This window comes from Loxodonta africana, chromosome 26, assembly GCF_030014295.1.
Source record: "Loxodonta africana isolate mLoxAfr1 chromosome 26, mLoxAfr1.hap2, whole genome shotgun sequence".
In the NCBI taxonomy this organism is placed as follows: Eukaryota; Metazoa; Chordata; class Mammalia; order Proboscidea; family Elephantidae; genus Loxodonta; species Loxodonta africana.
This window is the reverse complement of record NC_087367.1, coordinates 41,772,343-41,796,876: the sequence shown is the minus strand read 5'-3', so window position 1 is coordinate 41,796,876 and position 24,534 is coordinate 41,772,343. Positions and strand designations below refer to the sequence as shown.

General features: G+C 37.0%; 1 protein-coding gene across 5 annotated transcripts in view; it reads right to left on the bottom strand.

The window, feature by feature from the left end:
- STAG1 (STAG1 cohesin complex component) overlaps positions 1-24,534 on the bottom strand; it is a 519,923-nt gene that overhangs the window by 270,303 nt on the left and 225,086 nt on the right. For all 5 annotated transcript variants that reach the window (XM_023538819.2, XM_064277281.1, XM_023538818.2 and 2 more), the window contains one exon: positions 18,470-18,566. In XM_023538819.2, the coding sequence (XP_023394587.1) occupies positions 18,470-18,566 (97 nt within the window). The remainder of the gene's footprint in view (positions 1-18,469; positions 18,567-24,534) is intronic.

The window sequence follows — 24,534 nt, the reverse complement described above, 5'->3', positions numbered from 1 at the left end:
GATTTACCTTCTGGAGGATGGACTACCTACATAAACTATTTTGATTTCTTCTACATGGCAGATTTGTCTATTCTTCCTCATTTCTTTAATTATTCAATCATTCATTTATATCAGCATGGACTCATGAACATTTTATACTTTGGATTATAATCCAATTGAGTGTAATTTTATTTCTCAAATTGTTCCAGTTTTGGCCGTTGAGGGTTCTTTCTGTTGGTTCCTCTGTCCGTTTGGCATATCCTCATAACTGATTATTATTGTGTTTGTGTGTTTTTTCCTTGTGAGCACTTCGTTACTTTCTGACACTCTGAGATGTTCTGGACTCATACATTCTCTGCTCCAGTCCTAGAATCTGCCATTTCTCCAAAGAGCCCTGGTTCCTTTTATTGAAGAATGGTACTAAAACCCAAGATCTGGGTGCTAGGTATGCTTGTTGCTACTGGCGTTATCATTTCTTTTAACATCTCTCAGCTAACAGAACAAGGAAATATAACCTGTTTATATACACATAACTAGTTATTTCTATACTTATCTTTGGTACACTCAGAGGTTGCTTAAACAATACAAATTTATTTCATGTGTCTTAGGCTGGGTTCTCTAGAGAAGCAAAACCAGAAAGCATATAAACATATATGTCAAGGAAATGGCTCAAGAGGTTGTAGAGGTGGGAACATCTCAAGTCCCTGGGTCAGAATAGAGGCATCTCCTGATTCACATAGCCACAGGGGCTGGCGATCCCAAGATCGACAGCCTGCGAAGATCAATGAATCCCTAGATCAGCAGGCAAGATCACAGGTAAACTGCTAGCTCCAGTCCCAAAAACCAGAGGACAGACAAACAGGACCCAGATGCAGGATTGATCAGAACCAAAAAGCTCCCAAGCTTTGCCAGAATGTCTGCTTACATTCGATGCAGGGCACACACCCAAGGAAACTCCTTTTTAACGGACTGGCTACTCAAAAGAGATCTCATCATGGGAGTGATCACATATCAAATCTCAACAGGGAAGTGATCACATTATATGACCGCCAAAACACTAAGAATCATGACCCAGCCAAGCTGACACACAATCTTAACCATCACATCATGGTATATACACAGGTTGTTCACTAATACTGATCCCTCCATAAATATCACATCCAACCAATCAGGGCCAGAACTCAAGACGCTTCCAAAGCATTAGCATATATGAAGTAGGCCGCAAACAATAAAAATCGGTATTAACTTGAAAGTATTGCAATAGAAAGTCAATATTTACTCTTATGTCACTGGGCGGGTACATCTTAGGTGTCAGCAAGTGTGCCTCAGTTTAGGTGCACGGCCTCACATCATCAGCTCATGTGTGGGCATGGCTTCACTTGCTTGCTCATTCACTCTATTTCTGCAGGCAGACCACTGCACAGGTCTCCCAAGCCTCTGCAGGGAGATACCTTTACACTTTTGGATGGGGGCTGTACCTCAGGTGGGGTTTGTGCTGACATTGCCCGGCTGCTGTCTGCTGGGGTTCTGCCGTGCCCAGATCACTGTTTCAGATGGTACTGGTGCCCTAAGCATATTACAATTCTTGGTCCAGTGCTCTTAGACCGCTCCGCCACCCCTTTGCTCCTCAGCAGACACCAGCTTCTGCTTCCCCAGTCTCTGTTTCTGTTTCTCCCAGTCCTGCATCTACCGAGTGCAGGGTTTCTGCTGTCACTGGTGCTGGTCTCTTCTGATGAGCTTCCAATCTTATTCCCTGGGCTGACATCTACACCCTAGGACGAGGATTGGGAGAGAGGGTGGTGTTCTTCAGCTTACCCCTCCTCTGACAGCTGAATGTTCATACTCTCCAACCCTGGAAGCTCCAGTGAGCCTCCGTCTTCCAAGGCTTTTTTTATTGGTCTCACCTGCCTCCTGAGGTCTAGGCAGCATTGGCCTCCAAGGTGTAGGCCTGTACTCCAAGGTATAGTCAGGTAGGCCCTTGCTCACTGGACTCAGATGTGGTCCTCCTCTCAGAACCAGGCCCAAAAGGCCAAATCGTCCATGACAAATGGGTTCCATATCCCCTGTTAACCATCTGTCCCTATATTAACTTAAATATGAGTTATACTAAAGTCAACTTCGTTACCACATGGATAATTATAGTTTCCTACCCTCACTTATCTGTAAACTTCCACTGCAACAGTGAGAAACCTGGATTCCATAATCCATCATCTATTTACTTAATTTTTCAATTCCAGTATACATATATATATAGTGATTTCAGAATTGGCAATCGATATTCCCATGAGAAATAACTTTACTAGGGTACGGTGTTTACACAGAGTCCCTTGTTTAGTCTTTAGTCCTTTAGTCTTACAGCCTCTACTCATTTGTATTTAAGTCAGTACCCTCCCTTCCGCCCACCTTCAGTAAGGTTATTTCATATACTTCTAATACAGTTAAGTTCTTCTGTCACGGTCTGCATTCCATCCCAGGATCCTTTGACTTCATCCTAAGCAATTTTTTTTTTTTCAAACTTACACACATTGTAGTCTGCTCTTTGTGCCATGAAATTCTATGAATTTTGACAAATGAACAGTGTCCTATATCCACTATTAAAATAGCATGCAGATTAGTTTCAGGGGCCTAAAAACTCCCCTGTGCTTCACCTACTCACTTTGCCCCCCTCCCAATATAATTCCATTTAAAACTCTGACAAGTTTTTGGTGGAACTTGACAAGCTAATTCTAAAATAAATAAGAAAACATGAAAGGCCTAGAATTTTCTAGCCAAGAACAAACCAATGTACTAAAATAGAGAGACAAGAAAAAAAAAAAAAAAAACTCTTATAAATGGATGCTTACTATATACCAGTGATGTCATCATACAACAGTGAAGATGTGAAGAACCTCTTAATAAATGCTACTGGGACAAAATGGCTAATACAAGAGGAGAAAAAAATTGGACCCCAACATTTACAACACTTAAAAAATCCCATTCTAAATAAAGGAAAGGCCTAAATTGCAATGGTTAAACTATAAAACTTTAATAAGATAACACAGAAGAATATCTTCACATCCATGATGTAAAACAGAATTTCTTAAACATGACATTAAAAGGCCATAAAATTAAAAAAAATAAATAACAGCTAACAATTTATTTCATTTACTCATTCAACAAAAATTTAAAGGTGGTGGGGACAAAACAGATAACAAAATAACTAAAAATCACTGCCCTCCAGGGATAGTTTAGCAAAAGATAACCAAAATGGGGGGGGGGGGGCAGAAAAACTAGCAACAATATGTGAGAAGATATTTGCAACACATATAATAAAGGAGACTTGTATTCATATCATTTTAAAGAACCACTCTTACAAATTAGTAAAGAAAAAGACAGACATTCCAATAGACAAATCAGTAGAATTTAAGCAGCTCATACAAGAAAAATGCAAATGGATAACTGATATGTGAAACAGTACTCAATCTCATTAGTAATCAGGAAAATAAAATTGACAACACACTGTTATCACCTACCAAACCAAGTACAACTTAAAAGGCTGACCATACTATGCATATCCAAAGATGTGAAGCCATCAGAATTTTGCAAATTTTGTTGTTTGGAGTGCAAAAAGTTAGATAACTACTTCAGAAAAGGGTTTGGTATTATCCAGAAAAGCTGATATACATCTCTTCTCCTCTGACTCAGCAATTTCACTTCTTGATACACACACCAGAGCATATTGTGCAGAAGGACACCAAATTAACACAAATAAGACAATTAATAATACCACTGTTCACTGTTTTTATTAACCAAAAAGCTAAAGACAATCCAATTTCCTTCAACAGGAAGTATAAATAAACTGGTATATAAAGGAATACTTTACATGAGTTCTCAAACCAGTTCCTAGTGAGTCCATTCTGACTCATGGTGATTTCATGTGTGTCACAGTAGAACTGTGTTCCATACAATTTTCAATGGCTGGTTTTGAAAGATTCTATAGGCAAAATATTCATGCAAGATGCATCACAGAAAGGTGGAAGGAATACACAGAACCACTATACCAAAAAGAACTGGTCAATGTTCAATCATTTCGCTTGTCTATGCTAAGAAATTTGGAAGAGACCCATTTTTGTGTCCATTACAAAGAAAGGTGATCCAACAGAATCCAGAAATTACCGAACAATTATCATTAATATCACACACAAGTAAAATTTTGCTGAAGATAATTCAGAGAGAGATGGAAAATAATGACTATGTGTTACTCAGTCAATTCCTACTGTGGATAAATGGAACTTAACTAAGCTCCTTGGGAAACTCTGCTAACCAGAGCAGGACATGTGCTTCAAAATTATCCCACCCCAGGGACAAAGTAATTGAGGTATTTATGTACTAACTCCCAGTCAATAATTGATTAAGGCCATTGTGCCCAAAATATACACCGATGTGCCCTGGGAACATGAAGCAAACTCAAACAAGAACTGTGGGATATACTAAAACAATTTTTTTTATTGTGCTTTAAGTGAATGTTTACAATTCAGGTCAGTTTCTCATACAAAAACTTATATATAGACCCTACTTGCTCTCCCTACAATGTGACAGCACACTCCTCTCCACCCTGTATTTCCCATATCCATTCAACCAGCTCCTGTCCTCCTTTACCTTCTCATCTGCCCTCCAAACAGGAACCGTCCACAAAGTCTCATGTGTCTACTTGAGGTAAGAAGCACCCTCCTCAACACAATCATTTTGTGTCTTGGGGTCCAGTCTAATCTTTGTCTGAAGAGTTGGCTTCAAGAATGGTTTTAGTTTTGGACTAATAAAGATTCTGGGGGCCATGACCTCTAGGGCCTGGCAGTCTCAGTCAGACCATTAAGTCTACTCTTTTAACTAGAATTTAAAGTCTGCATCCCAATTTTCTCCTGCACCATCATGAATTCTCTGTTCTATTCCCTGTCAGGGCAGTCATTGGTAGTGGCTGGGCATCATCTAGTTCTTCTGGTCTCAGGCTGATAGAGTCTCTGGTTTATGTGGCCCTTTCTTTCTCTTGAGCTCGTATTTTCCTTGTGTCCTTGTTGATCTTCATTCTCCTTTGCTTCAGGTAGGTGGAGACCAATTGATGCATCTTAGATGGTTGCTTACTAGCTTTTAAGACCCCAGATGCCACTCACCAAAGTGGGAATCAGAACATTTTCTTAATACACTTTGTTGTGCCCATTGACTTAGATGTCCCCCGACACCATGATCCCCAGACCCCCGTCCCTGCTACTCTGTCCCTTGAAGTGTTTGGCTGTTTTCAGGAAACTTCTTAGCTTTTAGATTAGTCCAGTTGTGCTTACTTCCCCTGTATTGTGTGTTCTCCTTCCCTTCACCTAAAATAATTTTTGTCTACTATCTAATTAGTGAATACCGTTTTCCCTCGCCCCCCACCCTCGTAACCATCAAAGAATGTTTTCTTCTGCCCTTAAATCTTTCTTGAGTTCTTATAACAGTGGTCTCATGCAATATTTGTACTTCTGTGGCTGGCAAATTTCAATCAGCATAATGCCTTCCAGATTCCTCTATGTTATGAGACGTTTCACAGATTCATTGCTGCTCTTTATGTTTGAATACTAGTCCACTGTGTGAATATGCCATAATTTGTTTATCCATTCACTCATCGATGGGCACCTTGGTTGTTTCCACCTTTTTTTCTATTGTGAACAGTGCTGCAAAGAACATGGGTGTGCATATATCTACTTGTGTGAGAGTTTTTATTTCTCTAGGATATATTCCAAGGAGTGGGACTGCTGTATTCCATAGTAATTCTACTTCTAGCTTTTAAGGAAGCGCCAAATTGATTTCCAAAGTCGTTGTGCCATTTTACATTACCACCAGCAGTGTAACCGAGTTCCAGTCTCTCCACAACCTCTCCAACATTCATTATTTTGTGTGTTTGGATTAATGCTAGCCTTCTTGCGGTGAGATAGTATCTCACTGTAGTTCTGATTTGCATTTCTCTAATGGCTGATGATCGTGACCATTTCCTCATGTATCTGTTAGCAAACTGAATGTCTTCTTTGGTGAAGTGTCAGTTCATATCCTTTGCCCATTCTTTAACTAGGTTACTCGCCTTTTTGTTGTTGAGGTTTTGCAGTACCTTGTATACTTTAGAGATTAGACACTGATTGTATTTGTTGTAGCCAAAATTTTTTTCCCAGTCTCTAGGTTGTCTCTATTGGTGAAGTCTCTGAATGAGCATAAGTGTTTGATTTTTAGGAGCTCCCAGCTACCTAGCTTCTATTCTGGTGTTTGTGCATTGTTAGTAATGTTTTGTGTACTGTTTATGCCATGTATTAGGGCTCCTAGCGTTGTCACTATTTTTTCTTCCATGATCTTTCTCGTTTTAGACTTTATATTTAGGTCCTTAATCCATTTTGAGTTAGTTTTTGTGCATGGTGTGAGGTATAGGTCTTGTTTCATTTCTTTGCAGATGGATATTCAGTCATGCCGGAACCGTTTGTTAAAGAGACCATCTTTTCCCCATTTCGCTGACTTTGGACCTCTGTCAAATATCAGCTGCTCATATGTGGATGGATTTATGTCTGCATTCTCAATTCTCTTCCACTGGTCTATGTATCTGTTGTTGTACCAGTACCAGACTGTTTTGACTACTGTGGCGGTATAATAGGTTCGAAAATCTGACAGTGTGAGGCCTCCAATTTTGTTCTTCTTAAGTACTGTTTTACTTATCCAGGGCCTCTTCCCTTTCCAAATGAAGTTGGTGATTTATTAGTTTCTCTATGTCATTAAAAAATGCCATTGGCATATGCATCAGGATAGCATTATATCTGTAGATTGCTTTGGGTAGAAAAGACGTTTTCACAATGTTGAGTCTTCCTATCCATGAGCAAGGTATGTTCTTCCACTTATGTAGGTCTCTTTTGTTTTCTTGCAGTAGTGTCTTGTAGACTTTTTTATACAGGTCTTTTATGTCTCTGGTTAGATTTATTCCTAAATATTTTATCTTCTTGGGGGTTACTGTAAATGGTGTTCATTTGGTGATTTCTTCTTTGAGGTTCTCTTTGTTGGTATCAAGGAATCCAATGGATTTTTGTATGTTTATCTTATACACTGAGAGTTTGCTGAAATCTTCTATTAGTTTCAGTAGTTTTCTTGTGGATTCCTTAGGGTTTTCTGTGTATAAGATCATATCATCTGCAAATACAGATATTTTTACTTCTTACTTACCAATTTGGATGCCCTTTATTTCTTTTTCTAGCCTAATTGCTCTGGCTAGGAACTCCAACACAATGCTGAATAAGAGTGGTGATAAAGGGCATCCTTGTCTGGTTCACATTCTCAAGGTGAATGCTTTCAGACTCCATTTAGGATGATGTTGAGTGTTGGCTTTATACATAAATGCCCTTTATTACACTGAAGAATTTCCGTTCTATTCCTATTTTGCTGAGTTTTTATGATGAATGTGTTGGACTTTGTCAAATGGCTTTTCTGCATCAATTGATAGAATCATATGGTTCTTTTGTTTTGTTTTATTTATGTGGTAGATTACATTGTTTTTCTAATGTTGAATTATCCCTGCATATCTGGTATGAATCCCACTTGGTCATGGTGAACTAATTTTTTGATATGTTGTTGAATTCTATTGGCTAGAATTTTGTTCAGGATTTCTAAGTCTAAGTTCATGAGGATACAGGTCTGTAAATTTTCTTTTTTTCTGGTGTCTTTACCTGGTTTTGGTATCAGGGTTATGCTGGCTTCATAGAATGAATCTGGGAGCATTCCATCCTTTCCTGTGCTCTGAAATACCTTTAGTAGTAGTTGTGGTAACTCTTCTCTGAAAGTTTGTTAGAATTCTCCAGTTAAGGTGTCTGGGCCAGGGCTTTTTTTTGATGGAAGTTTTTAAATCACCTTTTCAATCTTCTCTTTTGTTATAGATTGATTTAGTTGTTCTACGTCTGTTTGTGATAGTTTCGGCAGCTACTGTGTTTCTAAAAATTCTTCCATCTCCTGTAGGTTTTCAACTTTATTAGAGTACAATTTTTCATAATTCTCGGTTATGATTCTTTTAATTTCAGTTTGGCCTGTTGTGATATCACCCATCACATTTCTTATTCGGGTTATTTGCTTCCCCTACTGTTTCTTTTGTTAGTTTGATCAGTGGTTTATCGAGTTTGTTGATCTTTTCAAAGAACCAGCTTTTGACTATTTTTCTGTTCTGTATTCCATTTAATTCTGCTCTAATTTTTATTACCTGCTTTCTTCTATTGCCCGAGAATTTCTTTTGCTGTTTTCTTTACAGTTGTTCGAATTCTTGGGTTAATTCTTTGATTTTGGCCCTTTGTTCTTTTTGGAGGTGTACATTTATTGCCATAAACTGACCTCAGAACACTACTTTTACTGTGTCCTAAAGGTTCTGGTAGGATGTGTTTTAATTCTCATTTGATTCTATAAATCTGTTTATTCTGTCCTTAATTTCTTCTATAACCCAATAGTTTCTGAGCAAGATGTTCAGTTTCCATGTGTTTCATTTTTTTTCCTCGTATTGATTTCTACTTTTATGGCTTTATGATCAGAAAAGATGTTTTGTAGTATTTCGATGTTTTGGATTCTGTTAAGGCTTGCTTTGTGGCCTAACATGTGGTCTGCCCTGAACAGTGTTTCGTGTGATTTGGAAATGAAAATATATTTGGGTGCTGTTAGGTGGAGTGTTCTGTATATGTCTATGAGGTCAAGTTGGATGCCTGTGGCATTTAGATTTTCCGTGTCTTTACTGAGCTTCTTTTTGGATGTTCTTTTACCTAAAGTGGTGTGTTGAAGTCGCATACTATCATCGTGGAGCTGTCTATCTTGATTTTCAATGCTGTTAAGAGTTTGTTTTATGTATTTTCAAGCCCTGTCATTGCGTGCGTAAACATTTATAATGGTTATGCCCTCCTAGTGTATTGTTCCTTTAATCATAATATAGCATCCTTTCTTTACCTTTGTGGTGGATGTTACTTTAAAGTCTATTTTCTCAGAAATTAATGTTGCCACACCTATTTTTTTCTGATTGTTGTTTGCTTGATTTTTTTCCCCATTCTTTGAGTTTTTGTTTGTGTCTTTAATTCTAAAGAATGCCTCTTGCAGACAGCATACAGAATGATCCTTTTTTTTTTTTTATCCATTCTGCCACTCTGTCTCTTTATTGGTGCATTTAGTCCATTTACATTCAACGTAATTATTGATAGGTATGAGTTTAGCGCTTTCACTTTGATGTCTTTTTTCTTTTTTGTATTGACAGTTTCTTTGTTCCATTTAATTTTCTGCACTGTTTTTCTTTATATATTTTCTTTTCCTCTTTTTCATTATTGTTGATTTTGCATTTGCTGGTTTTTATGTTTTTCTTGTTTTTTATTTTGATGTGTAGGATTGTTAGTTTTCTTTGCGGTTGCTTTAATGTTTACCCCTATTTTTCTAAGTTTAAACCAATCTTTAATTTCTTTATATCACCTTGACATCCTCTCCGTATGGCAGGTCTATGACTACATTTTTTAGTTCCTCTTTTTGTTTTAATGCTATCATCTTTTACATAATGATGTCTCTGTTTAGAGCATTTTAGCTTTGATTTATTTTTGTGATTTCCCTATCTGGGTTGATACCTGGTTTCTCTGTCCTGTGTTCTAGTTTTGGGTTGTTATCTGATATTATTTTCTAACCGGAGGACTCCCTTTAGTATTTCTTGTAATTTTGGTTTGGTTTTTGCAAATTCCCTAAGCTTCTGTTTGTCTGGAAATGGCCTAATTTTACCATCGTATTTGAGAGACAGTTTTGCTGGATGTATAATCACTGGCTGACAATTCTTTTTCCTTCAAAGCTTTGTATGTGTCATCCCATTGCCTTCTTACCTGCAAAGTTTCTTGCTGAGTAGTAGGAGCGTAGTCTTACTGACTCTCCTACGCAGGTGAATTTTCATTTATCCCTAGCTGCTCTTAAAATTCTCTTTATATCTTTGATTTTGGGAAGTTTGATTATAACATGTCTTCGTGACTTTCTTTTGGGATCCACCTTGTGTGAAGTTTGATGAGCGTCTTGGATAGATATCTTCTCATCTTTCATGGTATCTTGAACAATTCTCTCTGTATTTTCTGTTATCCCTCCCTGCTCTGGTACTCCAATTGCTTGTAGGTTATTTCTCTTGATAGAGTCCCACATAATTCTTAGGGTTTCTTCATTTTTCTAACTTCTTTTCTCCAGTGTTTCCTCAAATATGTTGGTGCCAAGTGCTTTACCTTCAATCTCACTCTTCTGACTTCCATTGAGCCTCAATTCTGTTCTTATGACTTTGTATCGAATTGTGTTAATTCTGAAATTTTATTGTTAATTTTCTGAATGTTTGCTGTTTCTCTATGGATTCTTGCAGCCTATTAAATCTGTCGTTATGCTCTTGCCTAATCAGCTTAAGTTCCTCTAATGCTTTATGTGTTGCTTGGCTTGTTCTGTGTTTTGCATGATCTCCTTCCTGATCTCTTGAAGAGTTCTGTACGTTACCCTTTTGTAGTCTATCTTTGGTAGTTCCAGGAAGTTCTCTTCATCCGAAGATTTCGTTTTTTGTTTCGGGAGCTTACTGAAGCCATCGTGGTCTGCCTCTTTATGGGATTTGATATTAAATGTTGTCTCTGAACCATGAATAAATTATTGTATCTATTTATTTTATGTTTGCTTACTATATCCTAACTTTTTGTTTTTTGTTTTTGTTTTGCATGCTCAAATAGGCTGCTCAAGTGGGCTCGCTTGATTATTGGCATCTTTGAAGTTCTAACGTCCTGTCATCAGGTAGTTAGAGCTGTTATCAGGTATGTGAGCTCAGGAGTTCTTTCACTTCTGTTGTAGGGATTCAGATCAGGTGTCCAGGTAGTCACCAAGTGTCTGGTGCAAGCTCTCACCTACAGTCCTAGACGAGCAGAGGTGATCGGTTTAGGCACAAATATCTGGGTGCACGTAGGGGGTCAAGCACTCAGGAAGGCAGGGGGCTGACAATTACTCTTGAGTGTCTGTGAGGAACACGTGTCCCTGTTCCCTAGAGCACGTAGGTGTGTGGGTTTTGCATCCGGACTATGATCACCCAGTGCTGTTGGCTGGAAGGACTGGGAGGCACCACTTATTCCTAGACTCCCATCACGGGTGGCCAGGTGTCATGGTTGGAGCCACCAATCCTCAGGCCCCTGACGTGGGTAGGTGAGGGTCCTGCTTAATAGGCAGAGTGGTGTCAAATGACACAAACTTGCCTCTCCGACAAGTAGCTCAAACAGTTGAAGTTAGACTTCAGGTATATGCCCTGCTGTACTGCCCTAATAAGGGCCTATGCTCTTCAAACGGTTGCACACAGGTCTATGCAGGGGTGAAAGCCATTTAAAGTCCATGGATCTCTTATGCCTGTGCCTAGGCAAAGTAGCTATTTCTACCCTGAGTTCCCACCTTAGAAGAGCCAGCAGATTAATTTTTCTACTTGTTTATTTGTTCTCCAAGGCCAAGAGAATGGCTCAGCTTGAGTGTGAGGTTCTTCTTCCGGCCCAGGGATGCAGCCGGATGGGACTCAGTGCAGAGTAGGAAGTGAGCAGGTGAGCGAGTGAGAGGTTTTTCCTGAAGTGGTTTTTCTGGATGGCAGTAGCTTAAACATAGGTACTTATCATTTGCTGATTGTGGGCCGCTTTTTGCTTGTTCTGCAGGGTTGAGCAGACTCTCCGCCATTCGGCCTCCCTCAATGTGGAGAACGCATCCTGAATGCCTATGTTTGCCTTACCATGCTCATGGCAACGGCGGAAATGGCCTGTGGGGTGCCGCTTTCTGCCGGATCAGGTCTGGCAAATCTTTGCTGCTTATGAACTGTTTCTCCCTCCCCCTGCCATGCAGTCCAATTCTTCAACTTCACCTTTGGTGTTCAGGGCTCCTGGCTCGTATATCACTCATTTTTTCAGGTCTTTATTGTAAGAGGGAGCACACGAAGCATCTGACTACTCCACCATCTTGGCCCTGCCTCAGGACATAGTAAATTTTTAAAGAAAAACAGCAATTTTGATATATGTCAGGCCCCACAGGAACTAGTAGCATGAGGTTAATCACAGTTCCACATTAGATCATATTATATTCCTTTTGATGACGTCATATCTTTGAGAAGCTGAGTTTTCACAAGAACTAACAAAAAACCAATATGGAAAAGTAAAGGAGATGAGGGTGATCAAAAATTTCATAAGCTGAACATTGCCCAACAGGCATACACGTCCATTAGTAAATACTGTGGTCATTTAAGAATGAAATAAAATTTTCATTTTTATTTATGTGTATAATTTTTTCAAATACTTACTAAGTTATATGGACACAAATAAATCATTTGGACTTAGCTCCTTCCTAAACAGAACTCTCAGGTATTTCTCTTAGCTTAGGAGTGCCATGTAAAAATTAGTAAGACACTGTGGGTTGACTGCTACTGCATGAGGTTATCTCTCTGGGAATCCTGCCTTCTCGAGAGCCCTTAGGCATTTGGAAGTTGGCTGATTGGCAGTAGTGTTGCAAAATAAAGCCACTATGTTATAACTAAGAAAGAAGGCTATTTCTAACCATCAGTTCTCAAGTTTGATAAAAATCAAAACCAAGCCTGTTGTTGTCATAGAGTCAATTCTGACTCATGGCAAACACACACTACAGTAAACTACCACCTGTCTGTCAGTTTGTCATAATGTGGGGGCTTGTGTTTTGCTGTGATAATAGAAGGTATGTCACTGGTATTTCAAATACCAGCAGTGTCACCCATGGTGGAGAGGTTTCAGCAGACCTTCCAGACTTAGACTACAAGAAAGGCCTGGTGATCTACTTCCAAATATTATCCAATAAGAACCTTATGGATCACAACAGAATGCTGTCCAACTTGCTTCTTTGGACATGTCATCAGGAGGGATCAATCACTGGAGTAGAATATCATGTTTGGTGATATAGAGGGCCACTGCAGGCAAGGTATACTCTCGGTAAGATAGACTGGCACAATAGCAACAACAATGGACTCAAACATACCAGTGATGGTGAGCATGATGCAGGACTGGGCAAATTTTGTTCTCTTGTACATAAGGCTGCCATGAATGAGGGTTTACTCGATGGCATCTGTCTATTATCTATCTACCTATCTGTCTGTCTAAACTAAAAACAAGCACACTTGACAATAAAAACTACTGACATCCCTTTATATTTATTTCTGAAATCTGTTATGCATTAGTTTAAGCACATACCTATAAATACATACACACACACATAAACACACACGCCTGTATCAATATGGTGAGGAGCCGTGGTGGTGCATCCTTTAAGCTGTCAGCTACTAACTGAAAGGCTGGTGGTTCAAGCCTACCCAGCAGATCCATGGGAGCAAGACCTGGTGACCTGCTTTCATAAAAGATTACAGCCAAGAAATCCCTACGGTGCCGTTCTACTGTCACATGGGGTCGCTGTAAGTCGAAAATCAACTCAAGAGCACCTAACAACAACATCAATATAGTATACTTAACAATGGTAACATTTTGAATATATGGAAAACATATCTTTTTCATGCATATTAGCATTATCATTAGCATATCATTATAATATTAATATAATAATATTAGCATATTATCATTCTGTGTTGTCTTATAAACACTTAGGAAGTTACAAAGCTTTAGAATGCAATTTTAAGTCAACAGTGTTTGTATTAACTTTTCCTTTGCCATCTTTCCTACTTCACTGATACTAAGTTAGAGCCCAGGCGGTAAACAATTCACTCCAGATGGTGCAAATGATGATATGTGGACAGAGTTAAGAAAACAACTACAGATACTAATGTCATGCATTGAATTGTGTCTCCCCAAAATATGTGTCAACTTGGTTAGGCCATGATTCCCAGTATTGTGTGGGTGTCCTTCATTTTGTGATTGTAATTTTCCTATGTATTGTAAATCCTAATCTCTGCCTAAGGATACTGAAGGATCAGGTTTTGTTAAAGAGTATTAGGGTGGGATTGCACCACCATCAGTAAGATCACAGCCCCAATCCAATGTAACGGGAGTTTCCCTGGGATGTGGCTTGTACCACCTTTTATCTTACAAGAGATAAAAGGAAAGGAAAGCCAGCATAGAGTGGGGGGACCTCAAACCACCAAGAAAGCAGTGCCAGGAACACAGTGCGTCCTTTGGACCTGCGGTTCCTGTGCACAGAAGTTCCTAGTCCAGAGAGAGCTGACAGAGAGAGAAAGCCTTCCCCTGGAGATGACACCCTGAATTTAGACTTCTAGCCTACCAGACTATGAGAATATAAATTTCTCTTTGTTAAAGCCATCTACTTGTGGTATTTCTGTTATAGCACCACTAGATAACCAAGACACTACAGTACCTTGAGACAGCTAAAAGACGAAGCCATTACCACCCCCATAAGACTAGAGATGAAGATCACAGACTACAGCCTTCAGTATGGATTGCACTTTAACATAAAGAAAACAAAAATTCTCACAACTGGACCAATAAGGAACATCATTATAAACGGAGAAAAGATTGAAGTTGTCATGGACTTCCTTTCACTTTGATCCCCAATCAACACCCATGGCAGCAGTGGTCAAAAAAATCAAACGATGCATTGCATTGGACAAACCTGCTGCAAAAGACCTCTTTAAAACGTTGGAATGCAAAGATGTCACTTTGAAGAATAAGCTGTGGCTGACCCAAGACGTGATATTTTCAATCGCCTCATGCATGTGAAAGCTGGACTATGAATAAGGAAGACTGAAGAACAATTAATGTATTTGAATTTATGGTGTTGCCCAAGAATGCTGCATATACTATGGATTGTCAGAAGAACTAATAAATACATCTTGGCAGCCAGAATGGCAAAACTTCGTCTCACATACTTTGGACATGTTACCAGGTGTAACCAGTTCATGGAGAACGACATCATGTTTGGCAAAGTAGAGGGTGACAGAAAAGGAGGAAGACCTTCGACAAGGCACACACAGTGGCTGCAAAAACTGGCTCAAGTGTAACAATGATTGTGAGGATGCTGCAGTATCAGGGAGCATTTCATTCTGTTGTACGTGGGGTCTCTATGAGTTGGAACTGACTAGACAGCACCTTACAATAAGCCTAAAGGGCTACAAGGAGAAAATAGTGTAATTAGAGCCCAAGAAGTTGGTAGTTCAAACCCACTCAGCTGCTCCATGGGAGAAAGAGTTAGCAATCTGCTTCCTTGAAGACCACAGCCTAGAAAACCCTATGAGGCAGCTCTACTCTGTCATATGCAGTTGCTATGAGTCAGAATCAGTAACAGAGTCCAGACTATTCACTCATGACAAGATGCTCCAATTTGTCATGCAGTTCATTGGTAGCGGTGTCCCTTCTAGCCAACAACTAGGAAAAAAAAAAAAAAAAAATTGTGGCTCAATTCTGACTTTAAGCCAACTGTTTAATAACCTTTTGTCTTTGGCTCCTATGTGGCATTAAGGAAAAGAAGTCTGATACAATAGAGCACCAATCTGGATTCTGGAAATTAATTTGCAGCACAAGAAGTCCTTACAACACTCATCTAATTTCAATACATAATAGAGAGACTGGCCTTTGTAATGTGAAAAAAAATTCCCAATTTGTCTTTTGTCTTTCCCTATAATGTGCATGCCATATAAAAGATGTTTTCCTTTCAGATGTAGCTGAATTTATCAATCTTTTATAACACATAGATTTTCAGTAAGAGTTAATAAAAAAGTCTTCCTCACTCCAAGGTTATAAAGAAATTCCTCCCTGTTTACTTTCAGTGCTTTTATTCTTTCTTTTTGTTATGTGCTATTCATTATTTTTACTTTTAAACTGTTGATTTTCCTGATTTTGTTTATTTGAATATATTAAACATTAACATAGGTCCAATAAGTATCTCCTCCCACCCCTAATACTCCAATTCAACTTTATTCCCCATTCCCACACATTCTACAGATAACGAATCTCATTATTCTCTGGTTTCTCCTTCCTTCTGATCAAATGAGAAAATACATGTGTATATTCCATTGTTTTCTCTTCTTTCTAACCAGGGAAGGTTATATACTATACATCCTCTTTTGTACTTGCATTTTGCCCTTAAAAATGTATCCCAAAACTTGGTTTCTTGCTTTGAAGGTTCAGGTTTGTGGTTTCATGGGACATCCCAGGTAATTTGGCCTACCATCATTTTTAGTCCTTCTGTTCTATCTCCTAGTTCATTTTGTAGTGTCTGTGGTCTTAAAAGCTTGCAAGCAGCCTCCACGGTACAACAACTGATCTCTATTCGTCTTGAGTAGCACAGGAAGAGGGACTCAGGAACAGGAGGAAGAAAAGGAAGTATGTGCCTAATTGCTTCCTTGAACAACTGCCCCCTTTGCCGTGAGACCAGAAGAACTGGATGGTGCCTGGCTACCACTACTGAACATTTTGATCCTGATTAAAAACGAGTAAAGTACACAATTGAATTCCAAATCCTCAAGTAACGCAGCCTTTCTGAAGTCACAGAGGCTGGATGAGCCCCCGAAACTGCTGCCCTGAGATAATCTTTAATTTAAACCAAGAATATCTCTGAAGTCTTCTTTAAACCAAACAATAGTTTAGCTTAACTATTAAAGAATGTTTGCCTTGAACATCTTACTTTTTTGAAGAACTATTTATATGGTATTAAACTGACCACAGCAACTTGAAAGATGAGATAGGAAATTTCGGGGGCAGTGAATTCATGTTCATAGAGGAAGAACAATTCAGAACAGGAGGGCAAGAATGGCTGCACAACTGAAGGATATAATCAATGTCACTGAATTCTACATGTAAAAACTGTTGAATTGGTGTATGTTTTGCTGTGCATACTTTCAACAACAACAGCAAAAAAGACTCCCTGCATCAGTTCAGAGATATCAATCATAGTTTTTTACAGTGTCAAAAATCCTTATTGTGCAGCTATACCATAGTTTATTGTCCTACATATGAGCATTTGGATTGCTTCCAATATTTTGCAATTATAAATAATGCGGCAAATGAATAACCCTGTGTATTTATTTTTAAACTGCTGGAGTTAAATCTTCAAGACAAAATCTGAAAAGTAGGATGGCTTGGTCAAAATATAAACATAAAGAGTTTTACCAATTTGCAGTCCAACCAACAATGTAATAGCATCTTTTTCCTAACAGCCTCTACACAAAAGTATTGATATAATTTTTCATTTTTACCAATCTGATAGGTAAAAAAATGGTATCTTGGTATAATTTCAATTTGAAAGTGTGTTCTTACAAGTGAAGACGAACATCCTTTCATATGTTTCAAAATCTGTTTACTAAAGTTTCATGGGCACTTAGGTCTATTTCAAGACTTTTATTTATTAAATTCCACCAATCTGAAAAACATGTTTTTTTGTTTGTTTCTGTTAATCACATTAAGACAGTATGAACCTATGTCTCTTTTATTAAAATGTTTTCAAGTCAGTTTTGTTAAATTCCCTTATCTGAAACATGGCATTCTCTATAAAAACGGTCAATAGAAAAATGAGCAAGGGATATGAACAGAGAATTCACAGAAAGAGAAAGAGAACTCTCTCTCTCAAACCTTACTCCTAAGAAAAATAAAAATTAAAATCCCACTGATATGTTATTTTTAAATCATTCATAAGATAGATCTAAAATTTTGATTAAAATGCTTTGTTTAAGAGGTTAAAGAAGAAATGGGCGTGCTCATAAATTACTGATGGGATTGTAGTTAGTTTTATTATTCTTATCATGGCACCGAGAACTTCACTGAACTCTTTATATACAATACTTTGTCCCTCACAATAAAGCCTCATTTAAAAAATTACACATACTCTATCACTGTCTTCATAATCTTTGTATACCCTAGCACAGTGTGGACATAAATAAGTAAGCCTTCACAAATCATTTTGATGAGAGATCTTAATTTAACCTGTTAAAATTCATCTATTCTTCAATATATATACATATATATAGGGACAGTATCTAATGATATTATAAAAATAAAATTTCATTTTAAATTAAGGATTTCCAATGGACTGTAAACTTCGGACATGTAATTCTGATACTCAAGTTACAGTAAACAAATTATCTGAGCTTCAAGTACTTCACCTATAAAATGAGAGAAAAATACAGGAAAAGATACAAAATAATGAATATCAGCAACTAGTGCGACTCCTAACATGGAGTGTAGGTAAATACGAGTAAACATAAAAGCTTATGCTCTCAAAAATCCATTTAGAAATTCACTGAGGTGGATTTCAGGTTTCATTCATAATTTCAAAAAATACAGAAATGTTAATTTTATAAAGAACAAAACTGAAGCAGAACAAAAATGGAATATCCTTAAATGACTTAACAATCATTTTTCTCTATCAGAAAAAGATTAGCCTATAATTCCAGGATGAATTATTTATAACTAATGGTAGGTGAAGTAAAAGTTACATTGCTGGATTGACAGGCTCAGTGTACATCATTTATCCCAACATTCCGTACCTCGACATCCTGAACACTGGATAAAAAAGTTGATTAAATCCAGAAGCGCGATGTCCCTGTCTTGTTTATATGACTCAATCCAGTCATCCACCACAGACTGTAGAAAAAAAATACAAAAATGAAAACTTAAAAAAAAAATTGATATTATAGCAAATAAATTGTCAAAAAAGTTCATGTGGCCTTTTTTGTGTGTCTACTTGAATAGGAAAACTACTTAACTGAAATCATTTCCCTATAGCCAAATAAAAGTAGAGATTTTCTCACTTTTAAAGGCCAATAAATGTTGGGTTATTAAGTCTCAAAGATTTGTTCACACTAGAGCACCATACAAACCTGACCTTACCAATCCTAAGAAGTGTAATAAGCAATGATATTATTAAGCAACTATAGATATTAACATTCAAACTAAATTATATAAATAACACAAAAAATTACACTAATCTTACTTTTACATAGATATAAATTTTCTAAAAAGAGTATCAGGAAATCTATTCTACTAGTAGTATATAAAAAGAATGCAAACCATGTATATCAAATGTAATTTTTTCTTGAATGCAAGGATGGCTTAATATTAGGATCAAATGATTCAATGTATCAACAAAGTAAAGAAGAAAATTAAAATGATATTACAACATCTCAAAAAGGCATCTGATAAAATTCTGCAGCCAATCCCAGTAAGAAGCTTCTAGGAAAACAGAAGCTAGATAAAATCTACTCAAACATGATACAAACAAAGGCTAATAATATATTTGTTGTTAAAATACTTAAGACATTTCAACTAAATAAGAAACAAGGCAGGATGCTCCTCTATAATTATTCAACATAATCTGGAAATCTTTAGTTAATGTAATTAAAACAAAAAAATGAAAAACCAGAAAACTCTCCTCTGCAAGGAGGCCTGTTGGCACAATGGTTAAGTGCTTGACTGATAACTAAAAGTTCAACGATTCTAATCCACCCAGCAGAACCACAGAAGAAAGGACCTGGTGATCTGCTTCCATAAAGATCACAGCCTAGGAAACCCTATGGGGCAGTTCTACTGCTTCCTACAGGGTCGCTATGTGTCATAATCGACTCGATGACACACAGTAACAACTTCTCCCACAGAGAGTAAGAAAATCTAAGAGTGCCTACTATAGTGATTCAAATTATTAATAATAGGAAAATTTGGTAGGACAGCTCACAAAAGATACATGTATAAAATACCTTAATTATGGCAATAATGAAAATAAATAAATAAATGGATGAGTAACCTGTTCACAACTATAATTACCTAAGAATACATTTAAGAAGAGTTTTTTTATAAACATTAAAGACCAAAACTATAAAAACTTATTACAGAATACACAAAAATGACCTAAATATCATTTTCTGAATTAAAAAAGGCTTAGTATCATATGCAATAACGTCTCCACTATTTGTTACACAAATTTAACGTAATTCTAGTTAGCAATCCAACAGGCAGGACTGTTTGAAGTTTTCTTGAGCAATAGCAGCAGGGGGCAGCCAGGGGAAACGTAAAAATAATTTTAAAGTTGTACAAAAACACATTTTTGTGTACTGACATATAATTTATATACAGTAAAATGCAAAAATTTTAAGTTTACACCTTGATGGAATTTTTACAAATACATATGCCTGTGTAACCATAACCAAGATGAGGACATAAAACATTTCCGTCACTGAAACAGGTTTCCTCACAGTCAGTACTCACCCCCAGACCACAGTGTAATTAACATTCTGACACTTAACACCATGAGATTAGTTTGACACGTTTTTGACTACAATAAATGGTATCCTACAGTGTATTATTCTTTTTGTGTCTGACTTCCTTCATTCTAAGTTGTATCAGTGAGATTGCAGATATCGATAGTTCTTTTTTGTACTGCTGAGTAGCATTTCATTGTATGAATACGCCACAATTCATTAAATATTCTACTATTGATGGATACGAAGTGTGTTTCCAGTTTAGTGCTATTACAAATATAATCATTATGAACATTAACTACACGCCTTTTGATTAACATAAACATTCTTTTCTTTTGTCTATATATCTAGTAGCAGACTAGTTAAGACAAAGGATACATGTATTTCAGGTTTAGTAGACACTGCCAAACATTTTCCCAAAACAACAGGTATAGTAAATTATACTTCCACCAGCAATGTATGAAATTTCCAGGTACTCCACATCTCGCCAACACTAAGTATCGTCAATCCTTTTAATTTAACTCTTCTGAATGGGCTTACCTTTTTAATGACCTCTTCTGTGAAGAGAAACTACTTTTCCTTCTTACAAATTAAAGAGAGGGCTTTTTCTTAACTGCTGATATGCATTAACACTTTGTCTTATCACATTAGTGTCTACGGGGTTTTGTTTTACTGAATAGAAAATTAGAAAGATGATTACAGATGGTACGAGTGGGTAAAAAAAAAAAAAAAGAGACTAGCAAGGTGTCTATTCAAGGTTCAGCTCTGTGTGAGGCCCAGTGGACCGGGAATGGTGGTGATGACTAGAGAGAGCTGGTCAAGGTTAACCTTGACACACAGGGCCCACACAGAAATGCTGCTCCCCGGATAACAAACTGGCACAAGGCTGGCTAAGAAGTCTTTTCTCTGCTTCTACATGGGGCCCAGCACTGTGAAGGCAGTTTGGAGATGATGACAAACATCTATTTAAATTCCAAAGTGATAGTATTAATTTATACTCCCATCAGTAATACTGAAGAGCTCAAAACATTTTGAGTGAAGACTAGTAGGCAGGAACTTACGTCAGAGTGTTAAAATTGACTACAAAAGTATCAAAAACAAAAGAGCGTGAAAACAATGTAGGAACAGACAAGCAGAAGAAAACAGAGTCCAGAAATAGATCCCGGTATACATAAAGCTTAAGTTATGACAGCCCTCGTGGCAGAGTGGTTAAGAGCTCAGCTGCCAATCAAAAGATCGGCAGTTTGAATCCACCAGCTGCTCCTTGGAAACCTATGGGGCAGCTCTACTCTGTCCTACAGGGTAGTGATGAGTCGGAATCAACTAAATGGCAATGGGTTTAAGTTATGACAAAGGAGACATTTCAATTTTAGAAAGAGAAGGATGGTTTATTTAATAAATGATAGTGATATAATTGGTTACTCATCCAAAAGTAAATAAAGTTAAACTTTAAAAAGGTATCAGAAAGCTGTGGAGGCAAAGGAATCTAAAGAACTAAACCCCAGAGAGGGATGAGTCTTTCTAAAGCTGGCAGAAATTGATGGCTGCTAGACACATTGCCAAGGTTGAGTACAAGCGGGTGGATGATGCAGCCTGTCATCCTACAGATGACCTTGACTAGGGTAAGAATACACACGGAAAAAAAATCACATAAAGCACACTATAATCAATTGTTAAATATCCTTAATAAACAGAAAAATTTTAAAGCAGCTGGAGAGTGAATAAAGGATAGCAAAGGATAAAAACAATGGTACATTTTCATCAAGAAGAATGCATACCTGTAGATAATGGAATGACCCGTCAATGGAAAAAAACCTGTCAATTCAGAATTTTTTTTCCATCAAAAACATCTTTCAAATGAAGACAAAATAAAAACTAAAAACAAAATGAAACCCTGAGAATGTGTCAGCCCCCCCCAAAAAGAAGTTTGTTGACTGAAAGAAAACCGTACTAGATAGAAATATGGAATTACAGAAAAGAGTATCAAGAATACTAAGTAAGGGGAGTACTTAAAAAAAAAGGGCTTAGTCTAGTCAGAAAAACAATATTTGAAAATAAGAATTCACTGAGTAGGCTTAGAGCAGGATAAATTTAACAGGAAAAGGTCAGTGAATCTGAAACAGGTCAATATATCTAAGCTGAGAGAAAAATAAAAATTTTAAAAACTAGTGTGTAGAAGACCTATGTAAAAAATGAATCTGTATAAAATATGTGCAACTGTTTCCAGAAGGGGAAGCATGAATACGGCAGAAATTACTGGATGGCATAATAGTCAATTTTCAGAAACTAAGGAAGATATTAGCCCACTGATCAAAGAAGCTTGATGAATGACAAGTAGGGTAAATACAAAGAAGAGCATACAGAAGTATCACAGAAATACTGCTGAAAACCAAAAATAAAGAGGAAATCTTAAAATCATTAAGTGGGAAAAAAAGACGTTACATCGAGGATAACGATAATCACAATGACTGCACATCAGAAACAAAGAGAGCCAACACACAAGAGAACAATTTAAATTTTTTAAAAAACCAAACTGCTCAACGAAGTATAATTTAAATGGCAAAAATAATCTGCAGATATAAAGGCAAAATAAAGACAATTTCAGACAAATAAAAGGTGAGAAAATTCATCACCAGAAGATCTGGACCAAAGAAATTCAGACTGAAGGAAATAATCCCTGATAGAAACACAGATGTAAAGAGTGAAGAACACCCAAAAGAGTACATCTATGGGTAAACTCTTCAGAAAATTCTGACTTATAGAAGCATGCTAATGTTCTACGTACTCAAAAAATTAAAATCAATACAGACAGGAAGGGGAAAAAAACTAACTGAAAGTAAATGGAAACACGAGCCCAATTATACTTCAAATGAATACTATAATCACACTGAAAGACAAAATAAACGTAAGAAGTAATACAATGGACATTAAAACTAGGAGAAATTTTGTTGAGGACTACGATATTGGCATGGTCTTAAAATATCCTCCCAGAGACTACTTACATGGTGCAAAGAGAAAAAAGTAGTTAATTATATCGTAGAAAAATCACATCTTACATTGACTTATTGATCAAAATGAACATCACTAATGAGTGGCAGATGGACACTGTGTGCCTCCAGATGTGATACCCTAAGAAGGAAACAGTATCACCTATGTAGTACTCAGCTGAGAATGCATTAATCATTAGGAAACAACAAACTCAAAGTGAGCTATGTTCCATTTAAAAAGAGGGGGACGATGTCATTAACATAGAAGACAAAGTCTATAGTCTAAAACGTTCAGAGAAAAAGTTTGCCAATCCCTGATCTAGAGTAACGCATTTAAAAATAACACAAGAAAACCTAACTAAAAAGTAAACAGAAGGGGCAAATAAAAAGCAAATAGTAAGATGACAGAGTTAAAGCCAACCACACAAGTAATTACATTAAATGCAAATGAAATAAACACTCCTCTTAAAAGACAGAGACTGTCAGACTAAATAAAAAGAGCCAACTACATGATGTTTACAAAAGACACACTTTAAATGTAACAGTACAAATAGGTTGCCCTAAGAGGATGAAAAATAAATTCCATGTAAACATTAACCATAAGAAATCTGTCATGGCTATACTCATATCACACAAAGTAGATATCAAAACAAGGAGTATTACCAAAGATATTATAAAATATACCTACTATGCTTCATAATAATAAAACGCTAAATTCATCAATAAGATACAATTCTAAATTTACATATAGCAGATAACAAAAGTCTCAAAATACATGAAGCAAAAATTGCCAGAACTAAAGGAAGAAATAGACAAATTCACAATCATGGTTGAGATTCTTAACAAAACTCTCTCTATAACTAATAGAACAAAAAAAGTCATTAAGTACACAAAAAAATTGAATAACATTACTTATATATGTCATCTAATCGACATTTGGCGCCCTGGTGGCATTGTGGTTAAGCATTTAGCTGCTAACCAGAGGTCAGCGGTTCTAATCTACCAGCTGCTCCCTGGAAACCCTACAGGGCAGTTCTACTCTGTCCTATAGGGTCACTATGAGTCAGAACTGACTGGACGTCAATGGGCAGTCAACATTTATAAAACATAACACCAACAGTGACAGACTAAATATTCTTTTCACGTATACATACAACATTCACTAAAACAGGCCACAAAACAAGTCTCAATGAGTTAAGAACTAAAACAGTACAAAGTAGATTTTCTGGTTACAATGGTTTTAAAGCAGTAATCACTACAAAAAATAAAACAAAAAAACACTTGAATAAAATACTCCAAAATTTTATATTTGATAATGAGAAAATATTTTGAATGCAATGATAATGAAAATATAACACATCAAAATTTGTA